This window comes from Peromyscus eremicus, chromosome 1, assembly GCF_949786415.1.
Source record: "Peromyscus eremicus chromosome 1, PerEre_H2_v1, whole genome shotgun sequence".
NCBI classification, from domain to species: Eukaryota; Metazoa; Chordata; class Mammalia; order Rodentia; family Cricetidae; genus Peromyscus; species Peromyscus eremicus.
This window is the reverse complement of record NC_081416.1, coordinates 157715178-157738522: the sequence shown is the minus strand read 5'-3', so window position 1 is coordinate 157738522 and position 23345 is coordinate 157715178. Positions and strand designations below refer to the sequence as shown.

Here is a 23345-nt window from a genome sequence, read left to right as displayed (position 1 = left end):
ACCAAGAAGAAAGGCTGGCTAGAGTTATCCTGGTTCGCCAAGAGCAAGCTCGGCGCATGTGCACGGGGCTGGGGCCAAGAACCGAGCAGTGGCTTCTTCCGTTTACGCTCCGCGCTTGGCGCACGGCGTTGCGCATCATAGTCTCAGCGCTTGTCCTGCGTCCGTGCTACTCCATAAATTGGGAAGCGAGGTTGCGAAATCGGGAGTGATTAGCAGAGGGTATCAAAGGATTGCGGCAAGCCGTCAGCCAGAACCCCGCCAGATTGAGAACCAACATGCGCACGCACCCCCCGACCAATTTTGGCGCAGCCACGCGGTATGACCCTTCCCGCGGTCCGTAGCGCGGCGGCGCAAGCGCAGAAAGCTCGGAAGCCCCTTCGCTATGGAACCCGATGGGACCTACGAGCCCGGCTTCGTGGGTATTCGATTCTGCCAGGAATGGTGAGGCCTGGGCAGCCGGTGTGGAAAAGCAGTGAGGACTGGCTTCAGGTCTGACCTCCGACCTCCCTCTCCCCACAGTAACAACATGCTGTACCCCAAGGAGGACAAGGAGAACCGCATTCTGCTGTACGCGGTGAGTACCAGCCGCCCTCTGCAGCGGGTTCGCGCCTTCCCTCCTCTCCGCTCCCCGCTGGTTCCCCACGCTTTTGCCTCTTGACTGCCCCTCAACACCCTTCTCTCCCATCATGTCCATCCCCCGGGGATCATCCTGCCCGCCCATCCAGTCTGATCTCTTTGTGACACCCCTCCCGCCTCTCACCCCCCTCCGGTAGTGCCGGAACTGTGACTACCAGCAGGAAGCCGAAAACAGCTGCATCTACGTCAACAAAATCACGCACGAAGTGGAGTGAGTGGCGGGACCCCGGCTTGGGGTACGGGTATGGTCTTGGGACACCCAGTCTAACCGTAATTACTCCCTTCCCCATCCCTGTAGCGAACTGACCCAGATCATCGCAGATGTGTCGCAGGACCCCACGTTGCCGCGGACGGAGGACCACCCGTGCCAGAAGTGAGTGCTCAGCTGACTTGGGGGAAAGGAAGTGGCTGTGTCCGTACCCACCCCCCACCCCACCCCCGGGGGGACAACTAGGGTCTTTAACACTTTTAGTAACTGAACCATCTCCTTAGGTGTGGCCACAAGGAGGCAGTGTTCTTCCAATCACACAGTGCCCGAGCTGAGGTGAGTGGACCACTTCTTCCTGGGTGGCTGGGTGGTTCCCCAGCGGGGGAGATGCCAGTTTTAGGCTGATCCTGTGCTTCCTCCCTTTTGACTGTTCTTTGGGGTGGAATACCCCACACTACTCTCTCTTGGCCCAGACCCTTCCTAACTGAACATTCTCATTGCCAGGATGCCATGCGCCTGTACTATGTATGCACTGCCCCACACTGCGGCCACCGCTGGACTGAATGACTTTCCCTTCCCCCATCTATAATAAATGCCAGTTTCTATACTACTGTTCCCTGTATTTATTGTCTCGTGGGTAGGCAGCAGCCAGTATATCAGGTGGTGCGGTGTAGCGCGCGATGCTGTGCGTAAGCATCAGGCCGAGAGCTGGTGAAGCCGCAGTCTTCACACACGTGCAGCTTCTCCCTGCGCTCCCGGTAGGCGTAGCTGGCTGGCTGCCCATGGACCTTGGCAAGATGAGCTTCAAGGGAGCAGCGCTGCGTGAAAGCTTTTCCACAAGCTCCACAGCGGAATGGCCGTATTCCTGTAAAGATGAGGGGCAGAGAGGGCAACGGTCCTGGACTATAGGCTTCCCACCTTGCCTTTCCTGTCCTTATTCCAAGCTGGGCAGGCGCTTACATTCATGGCCCACCAGCCATGTGCTACCCCTTCCTAAAGCAACATGAACAGCCCTTTGTCTCCTCCATTCCCCACCAGAAGCTCCCGAGAAAGGGAGGAGCCCTTAGCAACTTGGAAAGTTCCCTTGACTACTCTGAATCTGGATCCTGAAAATTTACTTTGTTCTTGTTTTGAGATAGGGTCTCTTTGTGTAGCCCTGGCTGTCTTGGAACTCGCTCTGTAGATCAGGCTGTCCTCAAACTCACAGAGATCCGCCTGCCTCTGCCCCCCAAGTGCTGGGATTAAAGGCGTGTGCCACCAAACCTGGCTTGATTTTTTAATTACATTTTGTTTAGTGTGTATGTATTTGTATGTGCGTGTGAGCGAGCGTGTGCACAAATACCCTGGTACAAGTCAGATAACTTGCAGTCTGTTCTTACACCTCCTGGGTCCTGAGGATTGAACTCAGGTCGTCAGGCTTACCAGCAGTGGCCTTTACTCACTGAGAAATCTTGCTGGCCCCAGAGCCTGAATTCTGTCGCCAGCACCCATCTCTACCCTCTGCCAGACTCCTTCCTTGTTGCCAGCTTATGCTCACCTCCTGTGAGGTAGGTACCCCATTACCTGTGTCCCTGCTACATACCCCACGTCCCGTGCCTCTCCCTCTGTCATTCCATCACCATCCCTGGCTGGTGTCCAGAAGACCCTCTTTTCCACTATCGCTCACCAGTATGAGTCCTCATGTGGCGCTTGAGATCGAAGGCATCGTGAAAGCCCTTACCACAGCAGTGGCACACGTGGCGCCGTGCTGGGCTGTGACATTTGAGGTGCCGAGTCAGCATGCGCTGCAATGGGAAGGCCTTGGGGCAAAGTGGGCAGCCAAGTGTTCCCGGGGCCCTGGGAGCAGAGGTCAGTGTTCCCTGTGAGGACTGCCAGAGGGGTACAGGAGTTAGCCTGGCCAGCTGGATCCTGCCCAGGCTTTGCTACTCTGCAAACAAGAATTGACCGTGTGCCCACAGCTAAGGACCACCAGAAGAGGGTCTGTAAGTCGTGGGGATAGGTGCTACCCTCTCCCCAAGACCTTCCCTAACCAGATCCCATCCCTGGTGTTCATGTGCGTCCATTGCCAAGAACACACTTCGCTAATATGAGCTTTCCTAGTGTTATTGTCTGTGCCTCCAGCTCCCACCAAGAAGAAGCTCCATGAGGAAGTGGACTTCTGTCCCTTCTGCTGGATACTCGGCACCTTGACCACTGCCTGTCTCTCAGATACTGAGATGACCTCAAGCACACTCAGTTTTGACTAGTACTTTCCTTTCAAAGACAGCACAATTGACCTGCTCCTGGGAGGTTAAGGCAGCAGAGCCCCATCCCCATCTCTGCTACCTTATCCAGTGTTCTGATATAAATCACCCACTGGACACAGCTCCCTGGAGCAGCCCTACAATTCCACCCTAGGAATGCGGGTCTTAACTGAGACTGGGCAGAGCTGGCTGCCGGGAGAGGAGCAGCATGCCACATGAAGAACAACAGGTCCTAGGCTGGAAAGCATGTGAAAAGGACCTGGAGTCGGGGAGCCAGCTTCCCGCATGCGAGTGGAAATCCAGCCCTGTCTCAGCTGCCAGCTGCAGACTCACCACTGCCCAAGTGTCTCGCAGACCAGGAGATCTGTGTGCTGGTGGCACTGCCAGGCTGCTGCAGTCTGGGGAGAGAAGCCGGATGGTGATACCTCAGTCTCCCTGGCCCTTCACCTCCATCCAGGCCCAGTGAGATGTATACCTGGGATATAGGCATCTCCCCGGAGCTGGTCAGGCAGATGGCTCCAATTAGGGGGCTGTGGCCGCCGACTCCTCACAAGGAAGACCCGGGGCATCGCTTTTAGGATGGTGGGATGGCTCCTCACAGGTCTGCCTCCTCAGCCTGTCTGACTGCCTGTCAGACCTCAGCCCCAGAGCTATCCAGAACTAGGTGAGGTCAGGAGACCCATGGAGGAGCCTCATTCTCTTCATGCAAATTTTGGGACAAGCCTGGGGAGCAGCCTTAACTGGCTCTAGTTATGCTGCTCTGGGGCCTGCTGTTAGGGCTCCTTTCCTAGGCCAGGCTCCCAAGGAACTCTGCAATCTCCAGGGGCTGAGACACTAGAGGACCCCCAGAGAGGCTTGAGTGAGAGAATTGCTTAGGCTACTCCTGGGGACCGAGAGAAGAAAGCAACATGGCTCCAGTCTTGGCAGGGTGAAGGACTCCAGGGACTGTTTACCAGGCAAATCAGTCCCATGTCCGTTCCCCCCTACACACACACACATATCATCAGCCTGCCTGGTTATTCAAATCACGGCAGCTGTCCAAGGATTCGGGTAGGGACAGCTGTGATTGTTCTGTGCCACTGGTGTAGGATGACAGCTGAGTGGGAAGTTAGAAAGTAAAGGTCCAGGCTGAGCTTCCTCAGTCAGGAAGCGCTCCCTCCCTCCCTCCCTCCCTCCCTCTCTCTGTCTCTCTGTCTCTGTCTCTGTCTCTCTCTCATCTTCAGGTGTTCAAAGATGATATGGCATCTTTCAGGCTCAGGGCATTAAAATGCCGGCTTGTCAACAGTCCGGTTCCTAGTGAGTGCACGGGACTCCTCCCATCCCTGGGTTGTCAAGAACTTACTACACTCTGGGTAGGCTGTCCTAGATTGGTCCTTATCTGATGTCTGAACTAGGAGTCAAGAGTTGTGAACTCTCTCCCCATAGTTACTTCTCTGACTTAATTAATTTTGAGAAAAGGTTTCTCTGGATAGCCTTGGGTGTCCTGGAACTCTCTCTGTAGACCAGGCTGGCCTTGAACTCATATATCCGCCTGGCTCTGCCTCCCGAGTGCTAGGATTAAAGGTGTGTGCCACCACCGCCCGGCTTTCTCTGATTTATTTATCTAATAATCCTTTGAACTCTAGGCAGTTCAGCACTGAAAATGAGCTCACCAGGCCATGAGGGAGACAGCAGTGACATCCAGAACGGTCCACTGTGAAGAACAGAGTGATAGGGATAGCTGGGAGAGGCAAAACTGGGAAAGCGGAACTCTTGGAACCAAGAGAAAGTTCTAATCCAGCCTAGGGGTTCCCGCAGGACTTGTGAGAGGGAAAGGCATTCTGAGCTCAGATCGGCAAGCTTGCAGCCAAGTGCCTTTACTCTGAACGATCTCCTTCCCCTGCCTTTTCAACAGAGGGTCTCATGTGACCCAAGCTGGCCTATGTAGCTGGGGATGAAACTGAACCCCTGGTTCCAGCCAAAAAGAATAGTCATTACAAAGGTTTGGCGGGAAGAAAAGGTACATTGCATTTTTTTTTTAATTATGGCAGAGGGGGCAATACACAACACGTGTAGAGGTCAGAGGACAAAGCTTAGGAATTGGTTCACTTTCCACCTTTATGTGGTTGGTGTGCTGGCTAGTTTTATGTCAGTCCGGCACAAAACAGAGTCATTTGGGAAGAGGGAACTTCAATTGAGAAAATGCCCTCACCAGATTGGTCAGTGGGCAAAGTTCTGGTAAACTTTCTTGATTGATGTGGGAGGACCCAGATCACTGGGTGGCGCTACTCCTGGGCAGGTGGTCCTGGGAGTTAAAGAAGCAGGCTGAGCAAGCCATGAGAGCAAGCCAGTGAGCAGCCTCTTCGGTGGCCCTTGCACAGTTCTTGCCACCAGGTTCCTGCCCTGACTCTCTCGGATGATGGACCACATGTGATGTGGAAGTGAAATAAACTCTTTGCTCCCCCAAGTTGTTTATGGTCTTGGTGGTTTTTTGTTTTGTTTTGTTCTTTTGTCAAGACAGGGTTTCTCTGTGTATTCCTGGCTGACCTGGAATTCACAATGTAGACTAGGCTGGCCTTGAACTCACAGAGATCTACCTGCCTCTGCCTCCTCAGTGCTGGGATTAAAGGCGTGCACCACCATGCCTGGCTGGGCTTGATAGTTTACTTATTTATTATCACATCAACAGAAACCCTAAAGCATGTGGGTTCGAGGCTTGTGTGGCCAATGCCTTGGCCTGTTGAGCCATTTCATCGCCACCCCTTTTTAAACAAATAGAACAAAAGAGGGTCTTTTTGTTTTTGCTTTTTTTTTTTTTCACAGACCAAGCCTTGACCTTTATTATTTAAAAAAGCTGCGTATTTATTTCGCTTTCTGACTCTGTGCTTGTGCCTTCAACACCTTCACAACAATTTTCTGCTCCTCAATAAGGAAAGTCCGCTTGATCCTGTCACGGACACACTTGGCACACAGGGACCCACCGTAGGCCCTGCTGACATGCTTCTTGGTCTTAGACAACCTAAGGACTTACGGTCTCACAGCACGAACCCCTCGAAGCCTGCCTGGGCACACACCACATGCAGATTTAGGTGCTTTTCCAACCTTCTTGGTATAAAGGTAAACAATCCTGTTGCCAGGGGCTCGAGACAGCCTAGTTGTTTTTTTTTTTTTTTTTTTTTTTTTTTTTTCGACAGGGTTTCTCCGTGTAGCTTTGTGCCTTTCCTGGAACTCACTTGGTAGCCCAGGCTGGCCTCGAACTCACAGAGATCCGACTGGCTCTGCCTCCCGAGTGCTGGGATTAAAAGCGTGCACCACCACCGCCCGGCCGAGACAGCCTAGTTTTGTTAGAGGCTGTGTTGTAGGAAAGCCTATGACGGTATGTCAAACGCTGGACCATTCTGAGTGCCTCTAAGCACCGTCCCCGGAAGACTTTTTTTTTTTGCTTTTTTGAGACAAGTTTTCTTTGAATTTTTGGAGCCTGTCCTGGAACTCGCTCTGTAGACCAGGTTGGCCTTGAACCCACAGAGATCCACCTGCCTCTTCCTCCTAAGTGCTGGGATTAAAGGCATGTGCCACTACTGCCCGGCCAAAAGAGGGTCTTAGGCATCCTAAGCTGGCTTCCAACTTACTATGTAGCCAAGGATGGTCTTGAACCTCTCAAGTGCTGGGATTGCAGGCATGTGCCACCATACTCATTCTATCTGGTGCTAGGGATGGAAACCAGGGCGTGGTATAGGCTAAGCCAGGAGGTGGTGTAGGCTAGGCCAGCACTATTGAATTACACCCCAACTGCAGGGAAGATTTCTTTGCATTCCTTGTGTTATGATTTGAGTAGGAAGTTCTCCAACTGGGCGGTGGTGGCTCACGCCTTTAATCCCAGCACTCGGGAGGCAGAGGCAGGCGGATCTCTGTGAGTTCAAAGCCAGCCTGGTCTACACAGTGAGTTCCAGGACAGCCAGGGCTACACAGAGAAACCCTGTCTCAAAAACAAAAAACAAAACAAAACAAACTCCTCCAAAGGCTCATGTGCTAAAGAGTTGGACTCACTGGCTGGTGAATGGAGAGCTGATTGGGCCATGAGGTTCCTAGCTCACCAATGGGTTAATCCATTGATGGATTCATACTTTGATGCCATTCTTGAGACGGTGGAAACTAAGAGGTGAGGCCTGGTTGGAGGAAGTGGGCCCTGAATTATGTACCCGTGAAGAGCATATTCTGTGCCCAGACTTCTCTCTGGCTCCCTGTTGCTGGCCACTACGAGGTTCCATGCCACAGCTTCTGCTGCCACTAAGTTCTGCGCCGCCTTAGGCCCGTAGCAAACGGTGGCCAGGTACAGCTGAAAATCACCAGCCTAAACAAACCTTCCTGTCTCTCAGGGACTTTCATAATCACGGGAGGTGACTAACACGGGAGTCTGTCTTTTGGATTCACTGGGGGTACAAGGGAGAAAGCCTGCTCCTCACCTGCATGCTGAGCTTTGCCACATTTTCTCTGTTCGTCCTGGTGTAGGACCTGGGCAAGTCACCTCAAGGAGCCTTTAAGAAGCATTACCTTTGTGTGTGCGCGTGTCTGTGTGAAGGTGCATGTGAGTGGAGGTGCCTGCAGTGGCCAGAGGCATTGGATCCCATGGAGCTGGAGTCACATGGCTGTGAACATGTGTGGGTGTTGAGAATGAAACTTGGGTCCTCTGGAAGAGCAGTTTGTGCTCTTAACTGTGGAGCCAACTCTTCAATCTTTTTTTTTTTTCATGCTGAGTCTGATGCAACCCAGGCTGGTCTCAAACTTATGTAGCCGAGGCTGGCCTTGAACTCCTGATTCTCCAGTCTCCACCTCCCAAGTGCTAGAATAACAGAATTACAGGTGAGTGCCATCCACACTCAGCTTCTTCATTTGGCAATTGGTTGTAAAGTGTCTTCTTGTTACGGTGTGTGTTGATCTCCACAGATCACATGCTCAGTGTGGGGTCAGCCGAGGGTGGACATACACAAGGTTGTGCTCAATTAATCCTGAAGTGGCTGGGCAGGCTGAGTTTCAGCTGTCCTGGCTGAGAAATGGGGCTGAAGAGCCTCCATGTCACACCAACTGGATTTCATACTATGATTGATGTTCCTTGTGCACGTTGGTGTCTCACTCTCTAGGCCAAATGTGGGTGTGGGCCACAGACAGTGGTGGCGAAGGATGGGCTGACCCACCGATGGGGGGAGCTATCTTCTTCTCAGGTGCCCTATGCCCACTACCACGCCTCCTTAGTGTTGTTGCTAGAGAAACCTAGAGTCAAGCTGCTGATTAGCACTATCCCTTGGGTCTAACAAAGCTGGGTTTTGTTTTTGTTGTGTTTTGTTTGGTTTTTGGGGGGTTTTCGAGACAGGGTTTCTCTGTGTAGCTTTGGAACCTGTCCTGGAGTGTTTGTTTTTTGAGACAGGGTTTCTCTGTGTAGCCCTGGCTGTCCTGAAACTCACTGTGTAGACCAGGCTGGCCTCGAACTCACGGAGATCCACCCGCCTCTGCTTCCTGAGTGTTGGGATTAAAGGTGCACGCCACCACTGCCCGGCTGTTATCTCCGTAATCAGAGTTACTGTGACTACCCACAAGGGACTTTCAACAAAATCAGATCTGTGGACCTTCCTTCAGAAGAGTGGATGGGTGATAACCCTGTGCTTCAGACCTCTCTGCTGGGTTCCTTTTTACGGGGACTTAGGACAGGATGTGTGTGGTCACGAGTGGCCTTCTTAGGAACATGTCTGCATGCCTACTGCCTGAGGGAGCTGCTGGCTCATAGAATAAAGCTGGACAGTCCTCTTCCTGATGAAGGCATCACAGGGCCCAGCAACCGGGTGGCTTGGGGCTGCAGATTGTAATGGTGTTTTTTTTGTTTTTTTGAGACAGGGTTTCTCTGTGTAGCTTTGGAGCCTGTCCTGGATCTCACTCTGTAGTCCAGGCTGGCCTGCCTCTGCCTCCCGAGTGCTGGGGTTAAAGGCGTGTGCCACCACCGCCCGGCCTGTAATGGTGTTTGTCTCCCCTGCTGCAGAAGTGATAACAGCAACCCAGACCCTGCAGGACCCAGTGCGGAGTTGGCTTAGGGCTGTCGGCCAGAAGTCTGTGTACTGAGGACAGGGTCAGCCCATGAGGACCACAGTGGCTCCAGTGGGTGTGGAAGCACCTGTAGGGTTAAGAAGGCTGGCTCCTCCCTAGGGTACAGCTGGGCTCCAACAGGCAAAGAGCACACATGACCCCCGGCAACAGCTCAGTATGCTAGGGACAGGCTCCATGGGGAGCCAGGCCAAGCATTCTCCATTACTGCTGGTCCCACATTCCCTGTCAGCAGGTCTACAGAACAGGGCCTAGAGCTGAAGCAAAGCTGAGTCTCCAGGCTGGTTCATCCATGCAGGGCGCCCTCTACCCTCTCTCTGCATCCAATGAGGAGGGCTTTGCAGACAGGACAGGTTCCAGGAAACCACTTTATTTAGTTTAGTCAGTTTATTTGCTTAAAAATCCATTTCTCCAGGGCAGCAGGGCTTTGGTAGAGGGTTGCAGGCCCTCAGTCACCCCTTGCCTTCCTCCTCACAGCCTGTACCAGCAGCTCTGAGTAGTGTTCCAGCAGGGCCTGCAGGTTTGGGCTGGCCAGGGGACATAGTGTAGGTGGGGACCGCAGACCTGGGCTAGGCGGTGTCTGGGCTGGAGCCGGGTTAGCTGCAGGCGTCCAGTTGCTGGCTTCCAGCTGGCTGTGGATCCAGTGGAAGGTGGAGGCCAGCTCAGTCTGTGCCTGCTGTTGCTCAGCCCCCAGCTGGTTGCTGGAGGCCAACTGTAAGGGTTGGCAAGCTTGTCAGGGGACATCCAGGGACTGCCAGGGAGTCCTTCCCATTCTCCCACCCTGCCCTGGGCTCCTTAGCTTACCATTCGGTAAAGGTCAAGGGCTTCTTGGAAGGCAGTCTGCAGCCTGTGCAAGACTGATCCTACACTGCCCAGCTCAAGGAGTGCTGGGGGCAGGACCTCAGCAGGCAGCCCAGGCTCGCCACAGTGTCCAGGGCTGCCCGGGATCACACTGGGTGTATCTGGGGCTAGAGAAGAGTGAATGACCAAGACGGTTTGATCTTTTAGATGGCCTGAGAGAGGTCAGGTGGCTGGGTTAATGACTGTCGGCCCCGGACCACTTTCTTCGGTCCTGAGGCTCCTCTTCCTCACAGAGTTCTGCTGGGTGTAAACTTCTCCCTATGTCCTTTTGTTGCCATCCTAAACTTGAAGCCACACTGCTGACCCCTTCTCTTATTTCTCAGTAGCTTGTATCACCTTGTGATACGTCTGACACTTAAATTAGTCTGTGTAGCTCCCCTAGCATAGGAATCAACTCTGTCCTCTGGTTTGCCACCATGTTTCATGTGCTCAGGACCTAGAACAAAGCCCATCATGTGCTCATTAACTATATAAAGGAGTGAATGAATGAATGGATGAATGAATAAATAGCAGGGTCCCGTGGCTAGGCTGAGTACCCCACTTGGGAGATGAGTCAGCCAGTGCAGAGGATGGGCCAGGGCTCTATCCATCCCAAGGCAGTACTCACCAGGGGTGGGATCCAGGAGAGCAGCGTTGCTACCAGCCGTCCTAGACCTGGGCTCTAGAAGTTGGAGGTTGTTGGGATGGCCAGGAGGGGTGAGGGGCCCAGAGGCTGAGGTCTTTGGGAGAAACACAGAGCTGTGGAGTCTCGAGGTGCTCACATCTACAGGGCTGGGTGCTGGGAAGCTGGCTACTGTGACTGCCATACCAGGCTGGATATCCACAGGTTCCTGAGACCACACACATGTGGTGGGTGGCTCCAGTGGCGGCGAAGAGAGGAGCTGGCCGCAGACACTGGATAAGGACAGTTTCAGGCTGGCTCGGGCCTCATGGTTGCCCCAGGAAGGCATGGCAGGCCCATGACCTTCCATTCTAGAAGTGAGGGTCACTGTGGTGGGAACGACCTGAGGGTCCTGGCCCAGGGAAGCCAGTTCTCCCATGGATAAGGGTTTGTGAAGTGACCTGGAGAGCTCAGCTGTCACAGGGCCCTCACTGTCCCCAAGAGAAACGCTACGTGATAACTTGGTATGTGAACTAGTTGTCTCCAGGTAAGAACACGCGGAGAGGGCACAGACACTCTGATCCAGGCCTGTGGTAGGTACAGATGTCCTGTCTGTGATTGGCACTGAGGAAGAAGGGACACAGGATGCCAGGCCTGGGAGGGAAGGAGCTGTAAAGGAAGCAGACGGCTCACTTGCACACTTGTCTCAGAGCCTTGCCCTAGGAAGGCTTCACGGTCTGAGTGGACACTTCCCGTGGCTCAGCTGGGCACCCAGGGCTGTTCATCGGGGATTGGGGACACTTACTTGGTGGACACAAGGCCTCTGGGGTCTCTTCAGCCTTCTGCCCAGAGAGGACCTGCAAGCACAGCTCTGTGGTAAGGACAAGGCCTCCTGGTTTGCAGCCCTGTGCCCTGAGAGAGTGACCCCAATACTCACATTGGTCCCATCTGAGGACATGTAGCCAGTACCTGCTCTCAGGGGCCCTGCTTTGGGCTGGCTGCCCCCTTGGCCTGCAGGCTTGACCTCCGGAGACTTCATAAGGTACAGGGGCAGCCGGGGAGGGAACCTGGGGAAGAAGCCAGTGGGAAAGGCTCATGTAGACGTACCCTGGGGTCACTGAGGGGCATGGCTTCACTTGGGGCTGGGGATAGAAAGAGGGGAGCGTGGGGGTCACTAGTTTCTACCTGGAGGTCTTCTGGAGGCGTGAGAGAAACTGGGTGGAGATGCTCAGCCGGGGATTGAAGAAATGGTTGTCAGCCTCTGAGATCTTTATGTCTGCCACCGATCCATGAAAGAGCTCTAGGAAGACACCCCTGGAGCCTCAGGCCTGCCCACATCTCCATGGCTCAGGTGAGAAGTGAGAGTCAGATTGTCTACTCTTGCCCCTCCTGGCCTTCACCACCCTACCAGGGGCCATCACGAGGGTGTCCGCTTGCTCCCCACTCACCCTCAGGTGGGCTCTGATCCTTTGAACTGACGGAGGAGACCCTGAGATAGGAGTCGCCACACTGCCCAGCACTGGACACACACACGCACACAATCTGGGTGCAGGGTCAGGTCCTACCTTCAGGAGGGGTATCCGTAAGTGTCTCAAAGTGGTGGCGGAGGAACTTCTCCTGCTCAGGAGTCTGGGGTAAGGAGCCACTGGCCAAGCCTGGCACTTCAGGCTGGGAAAGCTCTTCTGTACTTGGGTTCTCTGGATGGGAGGCAGGGTGGAGAGAGTTGTCAGCACTATGAGTCATGGCAGGCAGAGATGGAGAAACAATGGAGAAATCCAGACTTGCCTGCCACACAACTATGGCCACCAGGCCAGTTTTCCCCTGAAGAGACTGAGGCTCAGGGCTGATGGGGGCCTCGACGGCTGACTTACCTGGTTCATGGGGCATCGTCACAGTGAGGTGAGGGCCAGGGTCAGTCCGCGAAGCTGAGAAACGGGCATCGGCAAAGCTGCACTCCAATTCAGCCTCTGACTCCCCGGAGTCTGAAGGAATAGAGTAGGGGTCAGGAGTCTGCCCTAGGTAAAACAGGGCACGTTACTCAGCTGCTTTGGGCTGTTTCCCCATCTGGAGGATGGCGATGATATATAGAATGGAGTGGCAGAGCTGAGTGCTCAGCATCCTCAGGTGATGGCAGGAAACATTTCTCTTCTGTGGTATTACAGACACTGGAGAACTGGGTCAAGGCTATCACCAGTGCCCAGAAGGGGCCACCACAGGCCACAGGGTACCTGTTGCTCCCCACTCACCCTCAGGTGGGCTCTGATCCTTTGAACTGACGGAGGAGACCCTGGGGTAGGAGTCGCCCCGCTGGTCTTCAGGTCCTGCATCTGCCTCCTTCTCGTAGTACTCCCTGCACCATCAGGGTGGGGCGGTACCGGCAATTAATAACTGGCCCTTGCCCAGAACCCGAGGCCCACACCCTGCTCCTAGACCACATCTCAGCTTCTCCTGCCTCCTAGAAGAACCCCTCATCCTTCTGGGACCAGGGAAACTGAGGCTGCAGCTGAATCCGTCTGACCCATGTTCACCCATGCCCACGCCCACAGGCTATTGGAAGAGCAGTTTTTCCAGGTTGGGCCTATCACAAGGGGCTCCCTCTCTGTAACCATGGTTCTCCTTGGTGCAGAGGACATTCACCTGTGCATCTCTGTGACTGTCACTTCTGCCTCTGAGGAGCAGAGGATGAGCTCTCTTGTCTCAGTGGATTCCCTCTGTAGAGTCAGGAAGGAAGGATGTCCTCGGTTGTCCTCTTGGGGACTCTCTGACTGGGGGTGAAGAGCAGAGCCATTCTGAGGGGGCTAGGACACCCAGGCCCTCAAAGCTGCCAGCTTATGCCACAAATGGCAGAGGAATGATCCCACAGCCCCCACTGCCAGACGCCAAGTCAGGGACAGTGTGAAGTGCACTGCTGAGCCAGACCTTGTCCCCACCCAGGCATCAACAGCCCCTTTACAGATAAGGGGTATAGGTTCAGCCTAAGACCAGAAGAGGCCTAACTCTGCTTCAGGACAGTCAAGAATAAGCAAAGCTGGTGGGCGGTGGCACACACTCAATCCCAGCCCTCGGGAGGCTGAAGCAGATGGTCTCTGAGTTCACGGCCAGCCTAGCTACGTAATGAGTTCCAGGCTGAGAGTCAGCCTCAAAATGACAACGGAAACAGGCAAACCCGCTCATGGGACAGACAGGTCAGAACATGGGCATCCTCAGGGGTTGGGGATACTGACTGGGGGTCACAGGAGATTTTCCAGGAGGTAGAAAATGCTGTGTGTGGTGAGGGTGGCAAGTGTCTCTGAGTGACACAGGTAGCTCACCAAGCCTCCTTCCTGAGACGTCTGTCCATTACTGTGTGAGCACTGAACCATGGTGAAGAGGAAATGTACATACTAGAGAAGGAAAGGACTGCCCTCTAGAAAAGAAGAGTAAGGGCTGAGCTCTGGATCTGTGAGTCTTCCGGGGCAGGGTGTAGAAGAATATTATTCTGAGGTGTGTTACTTTTGTTCATGTTGCATTTGTTTAACTCTGTGAAGCTGTGTTACTGTGCCTGTCTAAAACACCTGATGGTCTAATAAAGAACTGGCCAACGCCGGGCGGTGGTGGCGCACGCCTTTAGTCCCAGCACTCGGGAGGCAGAGCCAGGCGGATCTCTGTGAGTTCGAGGCCAGCCTGGGCTACCAAGTGAGTCCCAGGAAAGGCGCAAAGCTACACAGAGAAACCCTGTCTCGAAAAACCAAAAAAAAAAAAAAAAAAGAACTGGCCAATAGCAAGGCGGGAGAAAAAAAGGCTAGGCGGGGCTGGCAGGCAGAGAGGATATATGCAAGGAGAAATCTGGGAGGAGGGTTGGGAGAACTAGGAGCCAGAGAAGGAGGAGGACCCAGGGGCCAGCCACCCAGTTACACTGCAAGTCCCGGAGCTAAGAGCAAGATTTACAGAAGTAAGAGAACAGGGCAAAGCCAGGGGCAAAAGGTAGACCAGATAAGTTAAGGAAAGCTGGCTAGAAAAGCCAAGCTAAGGCTGAACATTCCTAATCAAGAATAAACCTCCGTGTGTGATTTATTTGGGAGCTGGGTGGCGGACTCCCCTAAAAAGGAGTAGAATACCAACACCACCACAGGGAGCACAACAGACTATTCCTGGAAAACTAAGAGAGAGGCAAGCCTCTTACCTCAGGTCACAGAGGCAGGGAGGGGCTCATCCAGGGCTCTACCCACTCGAACACTCCCCACTTAGAAGAAAGGCCTGTTCTGGGGATCCAAGCTCTTAACCTCTAAGTGACCCTCTCCCAAAGATTGCTTGTTTGTCTTGAAAATCATGGTGTATAGTGGGCCTGGGCTTACCCTCCTGCCCTCCACAGTCTCCTGTAACCCTCTCTCCTCACCCCTGTAGTAGGACAGTCTTCCCCGAGTGGGCAGCCACAGTGTAGGGACTGCTGGTGAGCTTGGGGGCAGGCTGTACCTCACTAAGCAGGCCTGACAGGTTCTGTGGCTCCAATGATTCCAGAACAGAGTCTTCTGAATTTTCAGACTTCATGGGTGTAAAGTAGGAATCCAGGGCCCAGGCATCCAGGATGGTCTTGAGGGGCTCCTGCTCAGCCCGCTCTGCCCAACGGCCATGTGGCTGGTAGCTGCGGTTGGCACGGAAAGCCGAGTTGTCTGCCACATCATCATCCCCTAGCTTGAGGGACAGGGACAGTAGTCAGGCAGCTAGCCATGTGTGCAGCACCCCCAAAAAGGGCTATACAGATCTCATCCAGCCTCCTGGCTTCACATCTCTAAGAAACAGCTTTCAGAAACAATGTACTCCCACCCTGAACCTATCTACCTTTCCCATCCCTTCTCTTTTTCTCTCCCTCCCTCCTTCCTTTCAGGTAGATTGGCCCCATAGCCTCGGGTAGCTGGAACTTCCTATGTATCCAGTCTTTCTGACTCTACCTCTCAGGAGCTGGGATTATAGGTGTGAGCCACCAGGCTGGGCTCTGAACCTCCTACCAAGGCTGCGCCTCCTCGCCACCTAAGTGCTCCAAGTTACTATGTTGGGGGCTCTGCTCTGGACTCCCCTTTACTTGCCCCTCCTAAAGCCTTGCAGCTGCACTGGTTCACTGTAGTCTCTTAGGCCCCAACGGTGGCATCGTTCTCCTCCCCCTTAGTCTGCCCCTCACTGGAATTTCACCAGCAAATTCTGTTAGCTCTGCCACAAACCACCCAAAGCACAGCCCATTCCTCCTGCATCCAACTGCGCCTCCTACCAAAGCTGTCGCTGGAGGGCGTAGTTGTGGCTTTGTTAAGCCACACTCTAACTTCCAGCTGTGAGACAGCTGACTAGGCACTTCACTTCTCTGAGCCTCAAGTTTCCTGCTGTGAAATAGGGATGGGAAAAGCCCCTACTTCAGTGAAGTTTTGTTTTTAATACAAAAGTAACTTTATTATGGTGTCACAATGTAAAATAAAATTACTTTCCAGAAAATTAAAATATAAAATAGCTCAATAATAGAACATAACTGAATTATTTCTAGACAGGTGAAGATAAAATGAGATTGCAGAGGAGCTTAGAATGGAGTAAGCATACTGTCAAAGTCTGTTCAATATCACTGAAACCATGATGTGTGGGCAAGAAGTCTGGGGCCTGCAGCGCAAAGCCAGGGGCTGGCATCCAGGCCTTGACCTTAGGTATGGCCCTGGGGATGAAGCCAACTAGTAAATCATGGATGACCTACTCCTGCCCTTGCCCTCCAGTGCTGGGACTGCAGATGTGCATCACCACACCTGGTTAGACTGTGATCTTAAGCAGCAAACCTAGGGCTTCGTGAGTGCTAACTGAGCTACATCCCCAAACCCTATTGGTTTACTACAGACAGAGCCTCACATAGGCCAGGCTGGCCTTCAACTCCAGACCCTGACCCTCCTCCTCCCGCCTCCCAGATGTACCCACCTTACTTTCTATTTTGACGTGGTGTCTTACTAAGTTGCCTGGGATGGTCTTTACCTTACTCTACAGCCCATGAAGGCCTTAACCTTGTGATCCTCCTGCCTCAGTCTCCTGAGTAACTGGGATTATAGGTCTATACCACCAAGCTGGGATCTGGCTAGAGGTTAGGGTCCTGCTACCAGCCTCTACTCACCAGCTCCCAGCCTGTCCCTCATCCATGTCAACAACCATTCCTTCCACTTTGACACCATCTTGGTGTTTTTTCTCCTCATACACAACTGGATGGCCCACCTCTGAAGCCCCTAGAGTCCACACTTCCTGCTTGTCCCTTGGCCTATTTCTTGCCACTCTCCCTTCTTAGGCTCCAAGAGACACCGCCAGACGCCAGCTGGCACTGAACTGACGTCCTTCTTTTCCGCTCTAGCACACATCTATCAGCCCACATGTGGCATGGTTTGTCTATTACTGTTCCTCTCCCACCTCCCCACAGGTGACAGGCCTGGAAGGTCAGACTGTCTGCTGTGTTCCCTGCCCCCTCCAATGGCCAGGACAGCAGCAGTCACGGGGCAGACGGTTTCATGAACCAAGGCTGCCTTAGCTAAGACTGAAAGGAGACAGAAAGAGAAAAGGACTTCCGGAAGGGGGAGCATGGGGAGGGCTCCTCCTCTGCCAGCCACTGAGTCTCCCATTCTTCCAGTAGACTCACCAGCCGCTTTGCCCAGAGTGGCAGCTTGCCATTGGTCAGCAGGCACTGGGGATCTGCAGACACACAGAGACACATGAAGAGGTCAAACAACCCCAGAGATGAACAGACCACACTTACTACTGGGCATTTCCAAAAGGAGTAGCACAGGAACTCACAGATCAAAAGATGCTCAACCTCACTCACTCACTGTCAGAGAAATACAAACTTAGACAATAAATACACTATTTAACTCATAAGACTGGCCAAGTCTAAATATTAGGGGGCGGTGCTGGGTGTAGTGGTGTGTGCCTGTAATCTCAGCATTCAGGAGGCTGAGGCAGGAGAAGCAAGAGCTCCAGGCCAGTCTGGGCTACAAAGCGACAGCCTGTTTCAAAAAATCAAAACCAAGACGGATGGGGCTCAGCTGTGGACGGGGGCTCGGCTGTAGACCGTTAGCTTGGCATGTGCAGGACCCTGAGTTCAATCCCTAACACGGTGGTTTCAGATAGGGCATCCATCTGAATTTGGAGCGCTCTTGGGGCTTCCTTTTAAAATAAAAGGAACACTAATGTCAGGACCCAGTGTGTCTGGTCAGGAAAAATATTCAACTGACTAACATGTCGGCCCAGGACAGGCAGGTGCAGCTTCTGCAACACTGTGGCATGAAATTAAAAAGAAATCTAAATGCCCACTTGCAGGGTAATAACTATACTAGAACACTATAAATGATGGGGGCTTCTGCTTTACTCACTCACAGTCAGCCAAGCTGTTTCTGAGGGGAAGGTAGGAACAGTAGCTCCGGGATACCGAGACTTACAGACATAACAGGTTATGTTGCAATGCACACAGAATACTAGTGCTCAGGGAAAGGCATGATTTACACTAACCTAGTAAAAGTGGTCAGCATGGAACAATAGACTGGGAGTGAGGGAGATAACAAGAAAAATTAGTTTACTCTCAAACACCTGCATGCCTTTAGTCCCAGCACTTTGGAGGCAGAGTCCAAGGCCAGCCTGGTCTACAGAGCAAGTTCCAGGACAGCCAGGGCTACACAGAGAAACCCTTCTAGAAACAAACAAACTTTTCCAGCTGAATTCTCACACTGCTGTTGTGTATCAAGAAGCCCCTTCTTGTCCCTTGGGGAGAGTCACCCTAAAGGCACCCAGTTCTGTCACTGTTTCCAGCCTCTCTCAAGGATGGAGGCATGGTGGCCAGTGAGAGCTATGGGAAGGCTGCCAGTGACTTCTGAGAAAAGGCTTCCTCTCTATTTGTGTGTGGTCCTGAGGGCTGAACCCAGAGTCTCACACACACCAAGCAAATGCTCGACCACTGAGCTACTTCCTCAGCCTTTTTAAAGACAGGGCCTCACTAAGTCCCCAGGCTGGCCTTGATCTTATAATCCTCCTGCCTCAACCTCCTGAGCATCTACCTGTGATTACAGGTCTGTACCACAGACCCTGCTAGGAGCACCTTTGAAGGGAGACTTAGACACAAGCATCTCTCCTCTTCAGCCAGCTCTGATGCCTAGCCCATGAGCAGCCCTCTGGCAAGCCTGAGAGCAGATGCAGGGGAGCGGCATACAGCTAGCCTTCCGTCAAATGGAGCTGTGCTCTTCCTACCTTTCCCTGGGAAGCCCTCTGGGGAAACCCCCTCAGCCCTCTACCATGTCCCACCTTGGCCAGGCACTAAGTGGAGCTGACTAAGCCTCAGCCCACAGGAACTGGGCCATAGTTTATGTCGGGAACAGGAGTCACAACTCCAGAACTCTGCTTGAGCATTAGGAAGGAGTGCTCATTTCTCTGCAGTTTTATATGCCTACAGCTGATAGAGGCCTCTTTGCCCCTCAGAAAGGGAGAGTCTGCCTGAGCACAGAGGCAACGTGAAGAAAAGCAGAGTCAGAGGACGGAGAAAAAGATCTTCCTTTTCTTTCTGGTTTTGAGATAAGCTCTTGCTATGTAGTTCAGGCTGACCTGGGACTTGCAATCCTCCTTCATCCTCTTAAGTGCTGGCTTTATAGGTACGAGCAACCACACTCAGCAAGTATCTTAAAATATCTCCCCCCCCCTTTTCTTTTTTTTTTTTTGAGACACGGTTTCTCTATGCAGTGCAAACTGTCATGGAACCTGCTATGTAGAGAACTTGCTAGGTAGACCAGGCTAGCCTTGAACTCACAGAGATCCTCCTGCTTTTGGAATTAAAGGCATACACCCCCACACCCTACCTGATACCGTTTTTTTAAGTATCATGTTGAGCAGGCTAGCCTCACCTTGCTATGGAACTGAATGCTGGGGTAACAGGCGCGCACACAACACTCAATGGGGAGAACCTTCCTCTTGATGTCACCTGACCCTGGGCCCAGCAAAGCTTGAAACTAGTACTCTTGACTTTTCAGTTACTTCAACCAAGTCACTTTCTGGTTAGCTCAACTGTTATACTCCCAGTTTGGGCCTAACCTGGGTCCAAGCTCTCTTTGGACGGCGTTTTCAGAGACTCTTCTGGGTCACATTCCTCCTCCATCTCATCTTCTGTCTGCTCTCCAGGGCTCAGGGAGCGGATCTCACTTGGTGTGGATACATATGTCTCCTGGCTTCGGGAAGAAGAACAGAAAGAAAGCCTAGGTGAATGCGGGGAGGCGAGGACTTGCCTAGAGCTGGCCTGTCCACAGCTTCAGCCATGACTGTGGAGAGCCACCCCAAAGGGAGCACATTCCCTTGGTGCCTCTGCCCATGACATCTCCAATGCCACCTCAGGACCAGTGGTTGTTGCCAGATAGCAAGACTATATAAAAAAATCTGCTGTAGAATAATCCTTTTGTACACTGTGAAGATGTTACTCGGGCTGGTTTAATAAAAAGCTGATTGGCTGACTGCCAGGCAGGAATTATAGGCGGGACAATCAAACTAGAATGATGGGGAGAAGGGTAGAGTCAGGAGAGATGCCAGCAAGTCACAGCTGAGGAAGCAGGACATGTAGAAAGGGAAGTTCAAGCCATGAGCCACTTGGCAAAGCATAGATAAGAAATATGGGTTAATTTATATGTAAGAGTTAGCTAGTAACAAGCCTGAATTATTGGCCAAGAGTTTATAATTTATATTAAGTCAGTTATTTGGGAAGCGGCTGCCAGTTATTTGGGAGTAGGTGGTTGGGACAGGAAACTTCTGCCTACAAAAATCATTATGGGAGTTCACTCCAAATAGTTTGAGAGAGGCATAAAGACTAAAGACATGTGCTTTGGGGACTCAAGTAAGCAAGGGACCAGGTCTGTGCTGAAGGGTAGGAGGACACTCAGTGCCATTGGAGTCCCCACTGGTCCCCGTCCTGAGCACCCTTCCCCACTGCTGGGTAGGTAGGTCTTCTCTCCCCCACGCCCTGGGACTTCCCCATCACCATGCTCAAGAAGCATGAAGACTCTGCACTTTAAAACCTTTCTTAGACTGGGTTTCTCTGTGTAGTCCTGGCTATCCTGGAACTCACTCTGTAGACCAGGCTGGCCTTGAACTCACTCTGTAGACCAGGCTGGCCTTGAACTCAGAGATCCACTTGCCTCTGCCTCCCAGGTATTGGGATTAAAGGGGAGCGCTACCGCTGCCCAGCTTAAACCTTTTCTTAAGTTGTGTTTCTGGAACTTTGTTTCCAAAGCCTGACATTCCCCCAGGCTAAGACTACGGGAGGGCTCGGCTCAGGGCCTTCTTGGCCCTGGCCACTTCACTGGTCTTGGGACTGGCAGGACCTGGGGGCACTGCTCCACTTCTGGTGCTTGGGCTGCCGCTGCCGCTGCTGCTGCTGCTGCTGCTGCTCCTGGTGATTGATCTCCAGCAAATGCTGCTTCATGCAGGTGGTGATCTCCGGGCCCAGGTGCCAGATGAACACGCAGCTTCAAAGACCAGGGCAGAAAGCAGAAGGAAGTGTATGTGAGAGCTACTGCCATGTCTGAGTCTGGAGCCCCTATGTCATCATGGCCAAGATCCCACTCCTAGATGCCCTTCAGCTTAGCTCAAGGGCTGTGGATCGTGGCTCAAGGTCCAGGCACCCTGGCAAGCTAGGGGCCTCAAGACTCAAGAAAAACAGAGCTGGGAGCAGAACTGTGATACATCCAAGGAACAACCAATCAATCCCATAAGACGGCGGCGCTATATCGTCCTTTCAATTGTCATTACTTTTCAAGATAGATGGAAATGACCTGCTCAAGGTCACAAGAAAACAACAGATCTGGGTGGAACTTAGGGCTGAATATGACTCAAGGTGTACACTGTCCAAAGTGAGAGGAGGCTGGGAGCTCTGAAGCACCCCCACACAGGCTGAAAGTGCCTCTCCCCAGGAGGCATGCCCACCTACTCCTAGAGGGCAGCCAACCTGTCTCCAGACACTGTGATCAAGTGACGGCAGTCGTAGGTGAATTTCATGCCGGTGACAATCTCTGCAAGCAAAGGAGAGAGGCGTCCTTACTGGGAGCCAGCTGTGGGAGGAGGGAAGGGGGCATAGGCCGCCAAACACCTACCTGAATGGCCGAACATCTTGGCAACACACTCGCCCGAGTAAAAGTCCATCACCGAGATGCTCTTGTCAGAGCAGCTTGTGGCCAGGAAGGTGCCTGAGGGGTCCACATGGACCTGCGGGAAGAGACATGTCACCTCAGGCTGCCTACTTTATCCTTATTGGGAGGCCTGGGCCAACCATCTCAGGACCACCCCCTGATGACCACCTCCTTTGTGCTGGACACTTGGTTCAGGGAATCAACTCAGGGCACTCTCATGACACCTGACAGAGCAGAGACTCCTGCTCCCACTTTGCAGGTGAAGAAGTCATGGCCACCAGTGCAGAAATGATGGTGGCCAGGCCCTGGACAAAGGTCAGTACTGCATACTTGACCCTCTATACAACCCTAGGGTGGAAGCTGCTTCCATTTGCACTTGACAGATGATGAAACAGGTTTAGACACCTGCTCAAGGTCACGCAGTCAGCCTGAGGCACAGCTGGGATTTATCAAGGAGCCTGAACTCAGAACAACTGCCCTGGGCCAGAGTCCCTGAGAAGTGTCCACCTGTCCTGTGTCCTGTGGGAGGACAAGCTAGGAGAGGAGTGAAGGTCTGTCTGCTCCTCCAATCACATCTTGTTGCCATCCAAACTAGAGCCCACTCAGCGAATAGAGGACCCCTCCCTCCATTCCAACTCAAGCACCCGTGGCTAGCCGGGCCTAGGTGGGTGCTGTTCAGTGTGACCGTTTCAATAAACACTAAGGACACAGATCTGAAGAGGCAAGATGGGGCTCTGTGTTGGGGTCTGTGTGGTCTCACACTCACCTTCAGCAGGGACCCCTCATCTCCCTGGGAACCCTTGTAGCACTTCTTCTGTTTCCCACTCACTGTGTTGTAGACCCTGGGGAAGTGGGGATGCCATGTGGGAGCAGAAGACACCACCCCTTCCTCCTGGCCCTGCTGCCTTCTGCTCCTGGGTGGGAGCCCCTACCTCAAGCTGAGGTTATGCCCTGGAGTACTGATGAGTTGGCATCTGTTCCCTTTCACACAGCAAGCTTAGGGCTTCGCCCCAGGTGGAGGGAGTCCAGGGAGGAAGCAGAGAACAAGCCCCAGGCCAACCCTGATAGCTCCTGACCCTCCCACGGGCCATGGCGACTCCCAAGCCTCCCTTCATCTCACCAGACCACTAGGCACCAGCCCTTCATGGACTATGGGTCTCCTGAAGGGCTGGCTGGGCTGGCGACCTTGGCCACTGCTCTGATAGCAGCATTCTCCAGCCCAGACAGGAGCCCAAGGAAGACAGGTGAATGAGCTGAGTTCCTGACTTCTCCATCCCCACACATCCCCAGACAGCCACAAGTCTTTTGTAGGGCTGGTGGCTTAGCCTGGTGGAGAAGCTCCTCCTCCTCTTCCCTTTTTTGAGACAGGGTCTCATGTAGGCTACAGTGACTTCCAATTTGCTATGTAGCTAAGGCTGGCCTTGAACTCCTGATGTTTCTCCCAAGTGCTGGGATTACAGGCATGCTCTGCTGTGACAAGGATCACAGATCCTAAATGACACCCTCTTCCCCTTAAAATCAGGCCACTTCCTTTTGCAGTCTCTCAGCTACAGAGAGCTGCTGTGACCTTGCAACTAACACAGAGC

The 23345-nt window shown here is 53.0% G+C and overlaps 3 protein-coding genes across 3 annotated transcripts in view; 1 reads left to right on the top strand and 2 right to left on the bottom strand.

Annotated features, from left to right (window-relative positions):
* The first annotated feature begins 33 nt into the window (after window positions 1-33).
* Window positions 34-1451, top strand: Polr2i (RNA polymerase II subunit I). Its single transcript, XM_059276066.1, has 6 exons — window positions 34-441; window positions 520-574; window positions 774-847; window positions 935-1009; window positions 1129-1180; window positions 1349-1451. Exons 1-6 carry the CDS (start codon window positions 383-385, stop codon window positions 1409-1411), a joined length of 378 nt encoding a protein of 125 aa, XP_059132049.1. The 5' UTR covers window positions 34-382; the 3' UTR covers window positions 1412-1451.
* A 49-nt stretch (window positions 1452-1500) lies between these two features.
* On the bottom strand, window positions 1501-3656 carry Ovol3 (ovo like zinc finger 3). Its single transcript, XM_059276056.1, has 4 exons — window positions 3563-3656; window positions 3421-3485; window positions 2511-2712; window positions 1501-1709 (listed from the first exon to the last, which is right to left on the bottom strand). Exons 1-4 carry the CDS (start codon window positions 3654-3656, stop codon window positions 1501-1503), a joined length of 570 nt encoding a protein of 189 aa, XP_059132039.1.
* A 5850-nt stretch (window positions 3657-9506) lies between these two features.
* Wdr62 (WD repeat domain 62) overlaps window positions 9507-23345 on the bottom strand; it is a 42545-nt gene continuing 28706 nt past the window's right edge. Inside the window, exons 16-32 of the mRNA XM_059275107.1 lie at window positions 22526-22601; window positions 21724-21835; window positions 21579-21642; window positions 20956-21099; window positions 19679-19812; window positions 17247-17299; window positions 15071-15289; window positions 13256-13383; window positions 12865-12968; window positions 12490-12600; window positions 12184-12315; window positions 11804-11918; window positions 11556-11685; window positions 11424-11475; window positions 10625-11287; window positions 9961-10124; window positions 9507-9868 (exon numbers count right to left, since the gene is read on the bottom strand). Coding sequence (XP_059131090.1) covers window positions 9605-9868; window positions 9961-10124; window positions 10625-11287; window positions 11424-11475; window positions 11556-11685; window positions 11804-11918; window positions 12184-12315; window positions 12490-12600; window positions 12865-12968; window positions 13256-13383; window positions 15071-15289; window positions 17247-17299; window positions 19679-19812; window positions 20956-21099; window positions 21579-21642; window positions 21724-21835; window positions 22526-22601 — 2665 coding nt within the window. The 3' untranslated portion in view covers window positions 9507-9604. The remainder of the gene's footprint in view (window positions 9869-9960; window positions 10125-10624; window positions 11288-11423; window positions 11476-11555; window positions 11686-11803; window positions 11919-12183; window positions 12316-12489; window positions 12601-12864; window positions 12969-13255; window positions 13384-15070; window positions 15290-17246; window positions 17300-19678; window positions 19813-20955; window positions 21100-21578; window positions 21643-21723; window positions 21836-22525; window positions 22602-23345) is intronic.